At 33.0% G+C, this 13,579-nt stretch overlaps 1 protein-coding gene across 1 annotated transcript; it reads left to right on the forward strand.

The window, feature by feature from the left end:
- Window positions 1-2,849: 2,849 nt before the first annotated feature.
- On the forward strand, window positions 2,850-4,666 carry LOC145955048 (uncharacterized). Its single transcript, XM_083069745.1, has 3 exons — window positions 2,850-2,889; window positions 2,983-3,040; window positions 3,340-4,666. Exons 1-3 carry the CDS (start codon window positions 2,850-2,852, stop codon window positions 4,664-4,666), a joined length of 1,425 nt encoding a protein of 474 aa, XP_082925871.1.
- Window positions 4,667-13,579: the final 8,913 nt, after the last annotated feature.

Genomic DNA, 13,579 nt, shown 5'->3' on the forward strand with positions numbered 1-13,579 from the left:
GTTTTCATGCACATATGAAAAACATCAACTTAATCTTCATATTTTAGCTTAGTGGTGAGTTTTGGTTGCTTAATGAGGAGCTCTAGAGAGCTTAGATCGCTCAACAAGAAAATAATAACTAAGAGAGTAGTAGATGGTCAAATTAATCTAGGTGATCTTTATGAATATTGTAGCCTTAGATGTTAGCTTTCCAATGATTTTAGAATCACCCAAAAAAGAGACCTAGAACTTGAGTTATGACCTTTCTAATGAGCAAAGGTCAAACTGCTAACTTTAGGCTAACTTGTTACGATTTTTGTAGTTTTCAACATAGTAAATGTTTTAATTAAAATTGGAGGTCAATGTAAGAGTTGTAGATAATCTTATTATGCTTCATATAAGATAAATATGAACTTGATAGGATTAGTAGAACTCGATATGTGTGTTGACTAAGCTCAAGACGAAGACATGTATTTAATTTTGATGATTACAAATACAAACCTTTTGAATGGTAAGAGTGCAAAATTGTATCTTGTTATGTGTTTATGCTTTTTTGATTGTTTGCTTTATAATTTTTAGTTAACTTAGCTTTAAATCTCCATATAGATCATGTTTTATGATGAAAAGAAGTTTCAAAACTAATTTAAAAAGAGATATAGTTTGAAAAATTAAAGTATTTTTTACTCAAAATAATTGATTACTTGCTATGTTATTCAAAAGCTGAGAAGCATTAATATAATAATCAATTATCTAATAAAATAATCATTATTTCATAAGCAAGTATGTGAAATAATCAATTATCTTAAGAAATAATTTATTAAACTATTCTATATGGATTTCCAAATCTACAAAGAAAAAGAATCAATTATCCATAAGAATAAATCGATTATTAATGTCAAAAAACTCTATATATCATTTTCAAGTTTAAAACTCAAAGAACTTGAATCTTCGTGATTCTACTTTTGAAAAGAAAAGATTTGGCACTCTTTGTGGGAACCTCAAGAAAGAACTCAAGAATTGAATCGATCATCATCATCTTCATGAAGATATAGGCTAAGCTGTATTGTTTGATTCACCTATCTAATATGTTTTGGATATTAATTAGGTGAATTCATTCTTTAATTTTTCTATATAATAAATATATTTCTTGAGTGGGTTTTTCAAGAGGGAAAGAATCTTGTAGTTAGGTGCTACAAGAAATTGGTTCTTGGGGTTCAAGAAGTATTTCTTTAATAGTGTAAAAGTGGATTGCATGGGTTTCTCAACTTTGATATACATTATTCAATCCCTCTTCTAGTGTTTATCTTTTCTCCAAAAATTGTGAACATTTGACTATTATGGAATACAATGTGTGAGCTTTGTGTGTGGAGCATGTGTGGTCATTTGATGTGAAGTCAAAGCTAAGGCTTAGTAGAGATAAAGTCCAGGCATGTTGCCATAATAGTGATATGATGTTGAATCTTGTATGTGAAACATGCATCATATGCATAACTAAGATTTCACTTTCAAGCACTAGCCTTCGGGCATTGAGCCTTCAAGCAATCATATTAGCAAAGATGACCTAACCAATAAGGAGGGGTGAATTGATAGCTTAAAAATTTCTTGCACAATTATCTTGATTTTAAAAAACTTTTCTAAATCTTTTCAAATAAATATATTGATCTATAACTGTATATAGGATACTAAGTTCATTTTCAATGCAAGTCTAAAATCACTTAATTTTACATGCAATGTTTATGCCTCAAAACACATAACAATAAGTATAGGAATAAAAATGCAAGAATGTAAAGTCAAGTGTAGGTAGAGAGAAAAATGCACAACTAATTTATATTGGTTTAGTCACATCCACTTGTGAGCTATATATCAATCCGATTAAGATTTTTCACTAATCTTTAATATTAGAAGTTTTACAATCACAATACCACATGTAATACACTTCTACACTATTAAAGAAACCACTTCTTGAACCTCAAGAAGCATTCACTTGTAGCACCCCACTACAAGATTCTTCGACTTTAGTGATAAACAAGAAATCCCAGTGTAATCATTCTACATTATAGTACAATGTGATGTACTTAACCTGAAAGCTGACATTAACTCGTTGTGGTAGGAGTGTAAGATATATAGCAAGCCACAAGGACGAGTGGCCCTACTACTTTTGCATCCATCTACTAAGTGGTTTAATAAAAAAGAAAAGGTTTGGTTGAGGTATTGACTGGTACAAAATATGTTAAAAGATTTTTAATAATGTGTATGTTATAAAAAAATCTAGTAATATCTAGATGATTCTCCACCCAACCAAAATCAATAAATCTAGCAATTTCCATATGATGTCTCTCAAGATTTTTTTTTTTCCAATGTGTTGATTTTGAGAAAATTTTTAGCCTTTCATAGCCAGGGGAATCGAAAGAACGTGTATCTGTGTGCAAATTATCTATCTAAATTTCAGATTCCATATAAACTATGTCAAGTACAAACCTTGGTCGTAAACAGTGTTGGTCGTAAACAGGACAACGTTAATGTCATAAACTAAAACATTTTAAAATGAAAGAATTAGAAAACATGCAAAGGGACCTACATTCATCCTAGCCAAACTAGAATACACTCCTCTGTAATATCAACCCCATCCCATCAAAAGACACAGAAAAAATTAGTGCTTAAATTGAAAAAAAATCTAAAAAATAGCACGTGAAACGAATAAGAAAACCTCAAATTTGTTGGAGTTCAAGTGTGAAGTGAAGTCCCACATTGGTTAGAGTTGGGCATGTTGAGTAATATATAAGTGAGAAAGACCCACCTACCTAATGCCTTAAGATTTTAGGTTATGTTGTGGTGTCAAGCTCACTTGTGTGACTTACTCACTACTCACTATGTGGAATGCTCCCCAGTGTTCTAAACTCCCCAACATTGGTATCAGAGCCGATGGTTCGACCAAGTGACTGGTGATCGGCTCAGACGAGTATTGGTTGGATCTAAGAGTGGGATCTTGAATGGAATTGGCAGGAGATCCAAGAGTAGGATCATCCCTTGTACTGAAAGTCTCCCTAGAGGTGTGGAGGACGTGTGTCGTTGAAGTGCAACGATAGTGCAAGTAAGGTCACCATTAAATACTCGTGGATGAAAGAAAAAAAGCTTCTACTTAAGGAGGAGTGTGACCATGTGGAAGGGATTCACACTTGAGGGGGAGTGTTGGAGTTCAAGTGTGAAGTGAAGTCCCACATTGGTTAGAGTTGGGCATGTTGAGTAATATATAAGTGAGAAAGACCCACCTACCTAATGCCTTAAGATTTTAGGTTATGTTGTGGTGTCAAGCTCACTTGTGTGACTTACTCACTACTCACTATGTGGAATTCTCCCCAGTGTTCTAAACTCCCCAGTAGTTGAGCTTCCAAGCTCAGATGAGAAGTCAGAAGCCGAGCTTGATTCGAGTTGCTTAAACAACTCGGTCTGGTATTTGGACACTGGGGCGAGCAATCATATGTGTGGAGAAGAGAGTTTCTTCAACGAACTCATCAAGGTGAAGGCTGGATTCGTGTCATTTGGAGATGATTCCAAGGTTGCGGTAAAAGGGCATGGAACCATCAAGTTTATGCAGAAGGATGGACGAGTTGGAGAAATAAGAAATGTCTACTACGTTCCCGAACTTAAGAGCAACATCTTAAGCATGGGGCAGATGATGGAGAAAGGCAACTCGGTTCTGATGAAGGATCGAGTGCTTTATTTGAAGGACAAGCATGATCGCTTAATAGCCCGAGTGGAGATGAAAAAGAATCGGATGTATAAACTGGAGCTGAACATCATTCAAAATAAGTGCTTAAAGCTGGATGTGAAGGATGAAGCCATGATGTGGCATTTTCGTTTTGGGCATTTAAACGTTGGAGGCTTGGCCTGCAAACTGTACAACCCTGTTACAGGCAAAATTCTGGTAAGTCGAGATGTCCATGTAGACAAGGAAAGTGAGCGGAGAAACTCTGAAAAGACTTCGGGGAGTTCAAACTCTAAGAGGAAGAGCTCGGAGATGATAGGAAGAAGCTCGGATAGGACCAATGAGCATTCCGAGGAAGATGATGAACCTGAGCAGCTTAGAACTCGGAGCTTGCAAGACATCTACAACTCCACTGACGAGTTACATGTAGTGTGTCTATTGACAGGAACAAAAGATATAAAATTTGAAGAGGCGGTACTTGATGAGAGATGGAAGAAAGCAATGGATGAGGAGATCAGATCAATTGAGAAGAGTGAGACGTGGAAGCTGACAGATTTACCCACAGGAGCTCGGCCAATTGGTTTGAAGTGGGTATACAAAAGGAAGAAAAATGCAAATGGCGAAGTGGAGCGCTACAAAGCTCGTCTTGTGGCGAGGGGTTATAAACAACAGAAAGGCATTGATTATGATGAAGTTTTTGCACCCGTGACAAGGATGGAAACGATTCGATTACTACTGTCCTTAGCAGCTCAGCATGGATGGAAGATACAACAAATGGACGTGAAGTCAGCATTCTTGAATGGGGTGTTGGAGGAAGAAGTCTACGTGGAGCAACCTCTAGGGTACATGAGGAGAGGTGAAGAGAAGAAAGTGCTGAAACTCAAAAAGGCTTTGTACAGTTTGAAGCAAGCTCCTCGAGCATGGAATGAGAGAATAGACACCTACTTCAAGAGAAATGGTTATGAACAATGTCCGTATTAACATGCTCTCTATTTAAAGAAGTGCAAAGGAGATATATTATTCATTGCTCTATACGTGGATGACTTGATATTCATGGGAAGCAAAGCTGAGCTAGTTGAGGAGTTTAAAGAAGTGATGAAGAGGGAGTTTGAGATGACCGATTTGGGCATCATGAAGTACTTTCTGGGTTTAGAGGTGGACCAAAGAGCAACAGGTATTTTTGTGTCCCAAAAGAGGTATGCCGAGGAGATTTTGAGCAAGGCAAAGATGCTGAATTGCAATCTAGTTTCTACTCCCATGGAACCTGGAACGAAGTTATCTAAAAATGGAGAGGCTGAAAAAGTTGATGCAAGCAGGTACCGAAGCCTAATCGGAAGTCTAAGGTATCTGACAAGTACAAGACCCGACCTGATGCTAAGTGTGGGAATTGCAAGCCGCTTTATGGAGGATCCGAGGTATTCTCATTGGAAAGCATTAAAGAGGATACTAAGGTATGTGAAGGGGACGATGTCACTTGGACTGTGTTTCACTAAGTCGGACAACTACCTACTTATTGGGTACTCGGACAGTGATTGGTGTGGAGATGTGGATGATCGGAAAAGCACAGCTGGGTACGTATTCTTCATGGGAAACTCGACTTTCACTTGGCTATCAAAGAAACAACCAATCGTAGCTCTATCAACGTGTGAAGCCGAGTATGTAGCAGTATCTTGGAGTGTCCAACATGCAGTTTGGCTTAGAAACTTGCTGAGCAAACTGGAAATTATGAAAGCTGAGAAAGTGTTGATCCGAGTAGACAACAGGTCGGCAATCGAGCTAGCCAAGAATCCAATCAATCACGAAAGAAGCAAGCACATCGACGTCCGATTTCATTTCATCAGGGAAAAGGTGAAAGAAGGAAGCGTGGAGCTCGAACACGTAGGAAGTAAAGAGCAGGTAGCCGATATCTTTACAAAACCATTGCCGACAACAACATTTCAGAAGTTAAGAAAGTTACTCGGAATGAAAGAAGAAGGAGAAATTTAAGATTATGAGGGAGTTTTGTTGGAAAATCTTAAATTTCTAGAGATTCCGAGATATCCGAGATATCCGAGATATCCGATTTAAGTTATCTGGAATTATTTGATTTATCTTTTGAGTTATTTTGTTTCAGATTAGATAAGATAATTTTTTGATAAGTTTTGATTTGATAAGATATTTTATTATCTTCTTGTTAGTTCAGTACGTTGTAAAATGGCTATTTAAAGGCCATCTCTTATTCAATAAAAAATACAGTGGCCGTATTTGCCACAGTTGTAGCAATTTGCCGATCTGCATTCTTTTGCGTAGTGGCCGAGTTTGCCACACTTATAACATTCCACCTCGGACCTCGGCTGACTTCCTTGGCTACGATCACCTCGTCCTTGTCCACCTCCATGATCACCTCGTCCTCTACCTCGTCCTTGATCACCTTCATGATCACCTCGTCCTTTGCCTCCTAATGTTCGGCCCTGGGTGTTCCAAGTTTCATTCAAATTAAGTTGCGCCTGTAATGCTTGATCAAGTGTATTCTTCATCTTCCTCCTCCATGCAACTCAAGTTTAGCTCATCCTCGGGGGCACAACTCGGACGTAGCTTGGTCTCCGAGCTCTGCGTCATCATCAAAATTCCTGCTTCCTCGTCCTCTTCTTCTGTGAGAAGATTTTTCTCTTTCTCTTCACTTCGGCTTTTAGCTCGGCAATACTTTACTATGTGACCGTATTTGCCACAGTTGTAGCAATTTGCCGATCTGCATTCTTTTGTGTAGTGGCCGAGTTTGCCACACTTATAACATTCCACCTCGGACCTCGGCTGACTTCCTTGGCTACGATCACCTCGTCCTTGTCCACCTCCATGATCACCTTGTCCTCTACCTCGTCCTTGATCACCTCCATGATCACATCGTCCTTTGCCTCGTCCTCCATGATCACCTCGTCCTTTGCCTCCTAATGTTCGGCCCTGGGTGTTTCGAGTTTCATTCAAATTAAGTTGCGCCTGTAATGCTTGATCAAGTGTATTCTTCATCTTCCTCCTCCTTTGTTCGTGGGCTTCGAGTGACCCAGCAAGCTCTTCCACTTAGAGGACTGACAAGTCCTTTGACTCCTCAATTACGCATGCGATACTCTCGAAATCATCTGTTAATGATCTCAAGATTTTCTCCACAATTCTACTTGCTGGCATTGACTCCCCATTCCTTCCAAGTTGGTTAGCCACCTTCTCCACCCGAGTTATGTACTCGGATACTTGTTCCTTATCCTCCATCTTCAAACACTCAAACTCTCCTCGGAGAGTTTGAAGTCGGATCTGTCTGACACGGTGATTACCTCTGTGCGCAACCTCCAAGATCTTCCATGCTTCCTTTGAAGATGCAGCGTTTGCAATCTTCTCGAAGCCTGACTCATCCACGACATTTTACAAAAAATACAAAGCCGATTTGTCCTTCACTCGTGTCTTTTCCAATGCGGCAATCTGAGCCACAGATTGGTCTTCGTCCTTCTCGGGTTCTTGAAACCCCTTCTCCACTATATCCCATAGACTTTGGGAACCCAACAGGGTCTTCATCTGTAAACACCAATTATCATAATTGGTTTTCTTTGACAGTTGTGGTACGGTCATTCCATTAACAACCTTCGCCATTACTCTCTCTTTCTTCTTTCCTCCCCTTCACAGGCGCACACTATTTTCCTCTCACACTCGGCACTCAGAGCATAAAGCTCTGATACCAATTTGTAGAAAAAATAAGAGAGACGAGGTAATACTAATGTTGAGGGTGAACGTAGCAACTCACTGTATTTTTTATTGAATAAGAGATGACCTTTAAATAGCCATTTTACAACGTATTGAACTAACAAGAAGATAATAAAATATCTTTTCAAATCAAAACTTATCAAAAAACTATCTTATCTAATCTGAAACAAAATAACTCAAAAGATAAATCAAATAATTCCAGATAACTTAAATCGGATATCTCGGATATCTCGGATATCTCGGAATCTCTAGAAATTTAAGATTTTTCAACAAAATTAAGCACTTGGTTGAAATTGCCAACAATGGTGTTCACCTTCACCGTAATGCAACTTCTTAACCGTAACACACCTACAAGAATGCTCACACACGAGATTGAAGGTTGTGCGATAAACTTTAAAAGGTAAAACTGAAAGTTAAGCTTTAAGAAATTTCACCTTTCCCAAATTTGGCTGTTGAGTGAGATTACCAACAATAATGTTCACCTTTTTCACCGCAAAATGCCTTCACCGCATCTTTTTCTGAATTTTGCACTTAGGATTTGCGAGGAAAACTAAAAAAAAAACGTGCTCACAACTTTTTTTCATTTATTTTATATAAATATAAAAAATATTAATCAATATAATTTTTTTAAATTTATTATATTATTAAATACAAGTATTTTAAACTTTTTATTTGATAAATTTAAATAACTTTTATCTTTATAAATGAATTAATTTAAACTAAAAATAATATTAAAAATATCATTAAATTGAAATAAAATTTGTATATAATATAAGATAACAATATCATTTAATATAATAGTATTTTTTTATCAAATATTAATGAAAAAAATCTAAATTAAATACCTAATTATACACCAAGTCTTACTTTGATATCAAACTAGAAAAATACCCATGTATTTGCATAGGTTATTCTCATTTTTTACGTATACTAAAAATATATTTGTTTATAAAATTATACCGTAAAGTTTTTATAATATTAGTAAAATTATTTATCAACATTTATAATTAAAAATATATACTTTTATAATCTTTAAACAAATTAAAAATAAATAAAAATAACAATAATACTAAACAGAAATAATACTGGTAAAATATATACAAAAAATATATTATTACAATTCTAATATTGTATTATTTTAAATTTCAAAATAATATTAAAAAATATAAATATAAAAAAATTATACATAGTAATAAGTTGTTGTTTTAGTTTAAAAAATAATAAAATACTTGTATTTCAAAAAAAAAAATCTAAAATAAATTAAAAACGAAGAAAAATATTTATTCTATGTAATTAGTTTTGTTTTAAATCTCATATGTTTATTACTTTTAGTTCTTATAATATTAATAATGCTTTTATTTTGAATACTTTAAAATAAAAAAATTAAATTAAAGTTTATTAAAATTTTTGAAATTCAAACTATTGAAATGGAATATTACTTAATATTATATGTGTTTTATATATTTTTTTCTAGAGAAAAAGTAAGTGTTTTTTTTTTCTTTACATAATCATGCAATATTTATTAATTATAGGAAATATATTAGTAATAAAATAAATACTTTAAAAAGTAGTATTTTTTTCTCAGCATTAGAATAAAATTTTCATTTAAGATTTATTTATATGTGATATAAATGTACTAAAATTACAATTGTATAAAAATAAAATAAAATTTGGAACAAAAATCTCGTAAAAACAAAAGTATTATAGTATATTGATATGACGAGAGAGAAGAATGTAGAATTATATTGTTTTTAAAAAAGAATAATTTATCTTTTATTTAATAAATTTAATTTGATTTACCTTCTTTCCATGACTCTACTTTGAATAACTTATATATATATATATTGGACAAGATAAGAGGATAAGGAAAATAATCCTAAAGCAATTTGTGAGATACTTATTCTCTAAATTTGTGAGGGATTTAATAGCAATTTGCAAGGGACTGTTCTCTAAATTTGCGAGACATTTGCGAGGATTTTGCAAGGAACGTATTTTCTTATAGATGATGGATTGGCGAAAAAACCTTTCCCTCCCTAATTTGTGAAGGATTTGCGAGGAAATTTGTGAGGACTATAGCTCATTAGCGAGGGATTTGCGACGAGAAAACTCTCTCATTAGATGAAAATTTCATTTTTTTAATTTTAGCTAACAATTTTGTGAGGGTTTAAGTTTCTCGCTAGATAAGTATTAACTTTAGCGAAGGATTTGCGAGGAGATAAAGGTTGGTCACAAAATGATCACTATTTAGCGAGAGATATAATTCCAAGCTATTTTGGAATTGGAGAGGAACAGTGTCCCTCTCTAATCCCTCACTAATTAGCGAGAAAATAGCTTGGAATTATATCTTTTGCTAAATTCCATCGCTAATCCGCAAAATTCTTGTAGTGTTCCTTCTTAAGAAGCCTACTTAAGAAAAACATTCAATACAGAAGTTAAAGAATGAATTCACCTGATGTATAAAACATATCAAAGTAGGTGAATCAACCAAGTAGCATATCCTTTCACTCCATGAATATGATGATCATCCAATTCTTGAAATCTTTCTTGAGATTACCACAAAAGTTAAAGAACCACTTCTTACATATCACAACAATTCAAGTTTCTCTATTCTAAGTGTGAAAATGATATATATATATATATATAAGATTTTTGACTAAAATAATCGATTATTTACATAGATAATCGATTATTTTGATCTTAGCAGATTTGGAAATCAACCAAAAAAAGTTTAATCTATTATTTTGAGCAATAATCAATTATTCCAAAAAACCAATTTTTGAAATAATCGATTATTTTGCTAAATAATCAATTATTATAACAACTGCTTCTTAGGTTATTGAAAAACGGAACAAATAATCAATTATTACTTAAGATAATTGATTATTTTAAGTGAAAGTTTAATATCTCAAATTTTCATACCATTTTTCTTTACAAATCAATTCTAAAACTTATTTTAATCATCAATCATCATCGAGATAGAGATAAAAGGCTGAGTTACTTACCAAGTACAAAGCACACAAGTAACAAGACTTAAAAACTCACAAAACAAGATACAACTTGTACTCTTATTTATCAAGAGGCTCAAAATTCAAAACAAATTACAAGTTGTACTCTTATCTTTAAAGAGGCTTATTTGTAATCATCAAAACCAACTAAGACCATGTCTTCATCTTGAGCTTAATCAACAAACTTCCCCTTTTGATGATGACAAATCTTCCTTTCACTTGTTTTGATTCATCATTTTTAAACCAATTGTACTGTTGTATTTGTACTCTATCTTTCTTTTAAAACAACTTGTGCTCTTGTTGCTTCAATACTTTGTACACTCAACTTGTAAAATAATTATATATTCCTTTTCTCCCTTTAAACATCATCAAAAACCAATTTATACCAAGATTAAAGTCCAAAACTCGAGAAAAATCAAATATTGCAGATTTCACTCAATATCAACCTCTACCATACAAGTAATGTAAACTATAACACCAAAACATTCTAAGTCATTACCAACTATAGTCATACTATTTATAAACCAAAATGAAATTGTTTAAAGCATTCATTGATTTAAACCATACTAAACCATACCAATAATTGTTTAGAATATTAAAACATTGCAACCAAATTGAACCAAACTTAAAATTATGCATAACATCAAGAGATTAATACCATTACAAACTAAAATGTTCAAAAATTGAAATATTACAAACAAATAACAATAAAAACTTTACAAGATAACATAACTAGCCTAAGGATACACCAATAAAGCAAAACAAAAGATCCTAAAACTAAGGTCTTCAATCTGAGTCATCCTCTATACCCAAGTGATGCTTGATCTTGTTAATCTCATCTTGAAGCTCATCAAACCTATCAAGCATCCTAGGGAATGTAGACTCATGCTTATTGTTGGCCTCAATGATAACATCCATCTTGTTAATCAAAATTTGCTCAATTGGAAAGAGCGGTTTGAGTTATAGTTTCACTTGTCCAACATGGTCCATTTCCTAATCCTCAACATCCATCTCATCACCTACAACCACTACAAGAATTTCGCGGATTAGCGAGGGAATTTAGCGAGGGATATAAATCCAAGCTATTTCCTTGCTAATTAGCGAGGGACTGTCGAGGAACTTGGTAGGTGGTGTATGTTGGGAGCCTTTGAAGTTGAACTTTTGATTTTTTTTTTAAATTTGGTGGAAAAAGTAAATTAACTCGGATAAAACAAATTGAGGCAGGGAAAGAGAACAAGGTAGCAAGGCATGTCCCAATCGTTTTTTTTTTTGGTACAAAACAAAGCAAGAAGGGCTATTTCCTAAAGACACCCAACCGATCCCATCATGTCCTAGTAAATTGGCCTCAACCTCTCTTCAATTATTAGGGATGGTTGATTCCAATGGACATAAGCATAGGGTTAGTTTTGTTTGTAATCTTTTTTGCACGTTAAGCAACTGAACTTATATTGGGTTATTGTAAATTGTGTGGTTTTTAGCTGTTTTTTGGCTATAAATATGGTTATCTTAGTAGAATACACATAAAAATACAAGATATAACACAAGTCAAAGTTATTTTTTCTCCTAAAATTATTTCTAATGTTACTAAATATTTTAGAGTACTTTTTGGTTTAGAGACCGTTCTGCATACAAAAAATTAATCCAACTAATATAACAATACAATAGGATTTTTTTCTCTAACGTGCTTCAACTAAAGTTTCTCTATACTGTTATTATTTATTGATATTTATCTTGATATAATTCATTAATAAATAATGTATCTTTCATTTCCTATTTCCATGGATCTAACAATCTTAGAAAAAAAACTTTGATGATTATGAATTAGATATTTTTTTTATAAAAATATATTTATGATGAAAAAAAATAGAAATTGTTACTTTAGATTTCAATGGTATCAATTGATTATAATTTGATGAACTTTGTTTTGACGTGCTAAAAGATAAACATCTTGTAAAGATAATATAAATGCACTAATTTTTCTTAAAGAAGTCAATAATATATCCTGCAACCATATGAAAATATGAAGATGATGGTGGAGAATGACAATCCAGTGGATGATGGATCATATGATTCAATAATAGGTAGAGATGTCAAACAGGTCAGATTGGCCTAATCCAGTCTAACCTACACGGACTAAATGTTATTTTAGATTAAGTTTGTTTGATCTATATAGAGACAACAAAATGAGTTCCGGTGTCTAAGGACCAACTTGTTATCTCGCCAAAATTATTATTTGATCAAGTTGGATATCCTAACATGTATTATCTAATCTATTGGGCCAAATGATAGGCTGGATCGAGTTGACTTGTCAATCCACTTAATTTTCATTATTATTATTTATTATAATAAGAGATTGTAAAAATTTTAATCAACTTAATTTAATTTTTTATTTAAAAGTATTCAAAATAAAAGCAATATTAATATTATAAGAGGTAAAAGTAATAAATACATGATATTTAAAATAAACCTAATTGCATAGAGTAAATATTTCACTTCATTTTTAATGTATTTTAATTTTTTTTTCAAATACAATTATTTTATTATTTTTAAAACTAAAACAACAACTTATTTCTATGTAAACTTTTTTTCTTATATTTATCTTTTTTAATATTATTTTGGAATTTAAAATAATACCATATTAAAATTATAATAGTATATATATTTTTATATTTTTATCAGTATTATTTCTATTTATTTTATTATTATATTTATTTATAGTTTAAATTAAATTCATTTATAAAGATAAAAGTAATTTAAATTTATCAAATAAAAAGTTTAAAATATTTATATTTAATAATATAATATGTTTAAAAATTATATTGGCTAATATTTTTTATACTTATATAAAATTAAAAAAAGAGTTGTTACCGCTTTATTTTTTAGTTTCCCTCCTAAAAATAAATAAAGTTGCTTATTAAGTGAAATTGCTTCTCTTCCCAGTCCTTACCGCTTCAAACTGCTCTTTTTCAAACCCTTCACTCTCACCCTCTCTTCTTCAAACTGCTCATCCAGCCGCTTCGCCCTTCCTCCTCGCCGCAATCGGTCAGGCCGAACCGGACCGCCTCCCTCAAACCACCGCCCCCAAGGTATTCAACTCAATCACCAACTTCTAAATTCTCATTCAAATTCAATTCACTTCGTCTTCGCGCGGTTGATTTGCGTG

The sequence above is a fragment of the Cajanus cajan genome, chromosome 2 (genome assembly GCF_000230855.2).
Source record: "Cajanus cajan strain Asha chromosome 2, NIPB_CcT2T_4, whole genome shotgun sequence".
In the NCBI taxonomy this organism is placed as follows: Eukaryota; Viridiplantae; Streptophyta; class Magnoliopsida; order Fabales; family Fabaceae; genus Cajanus; species Cajanus cajan.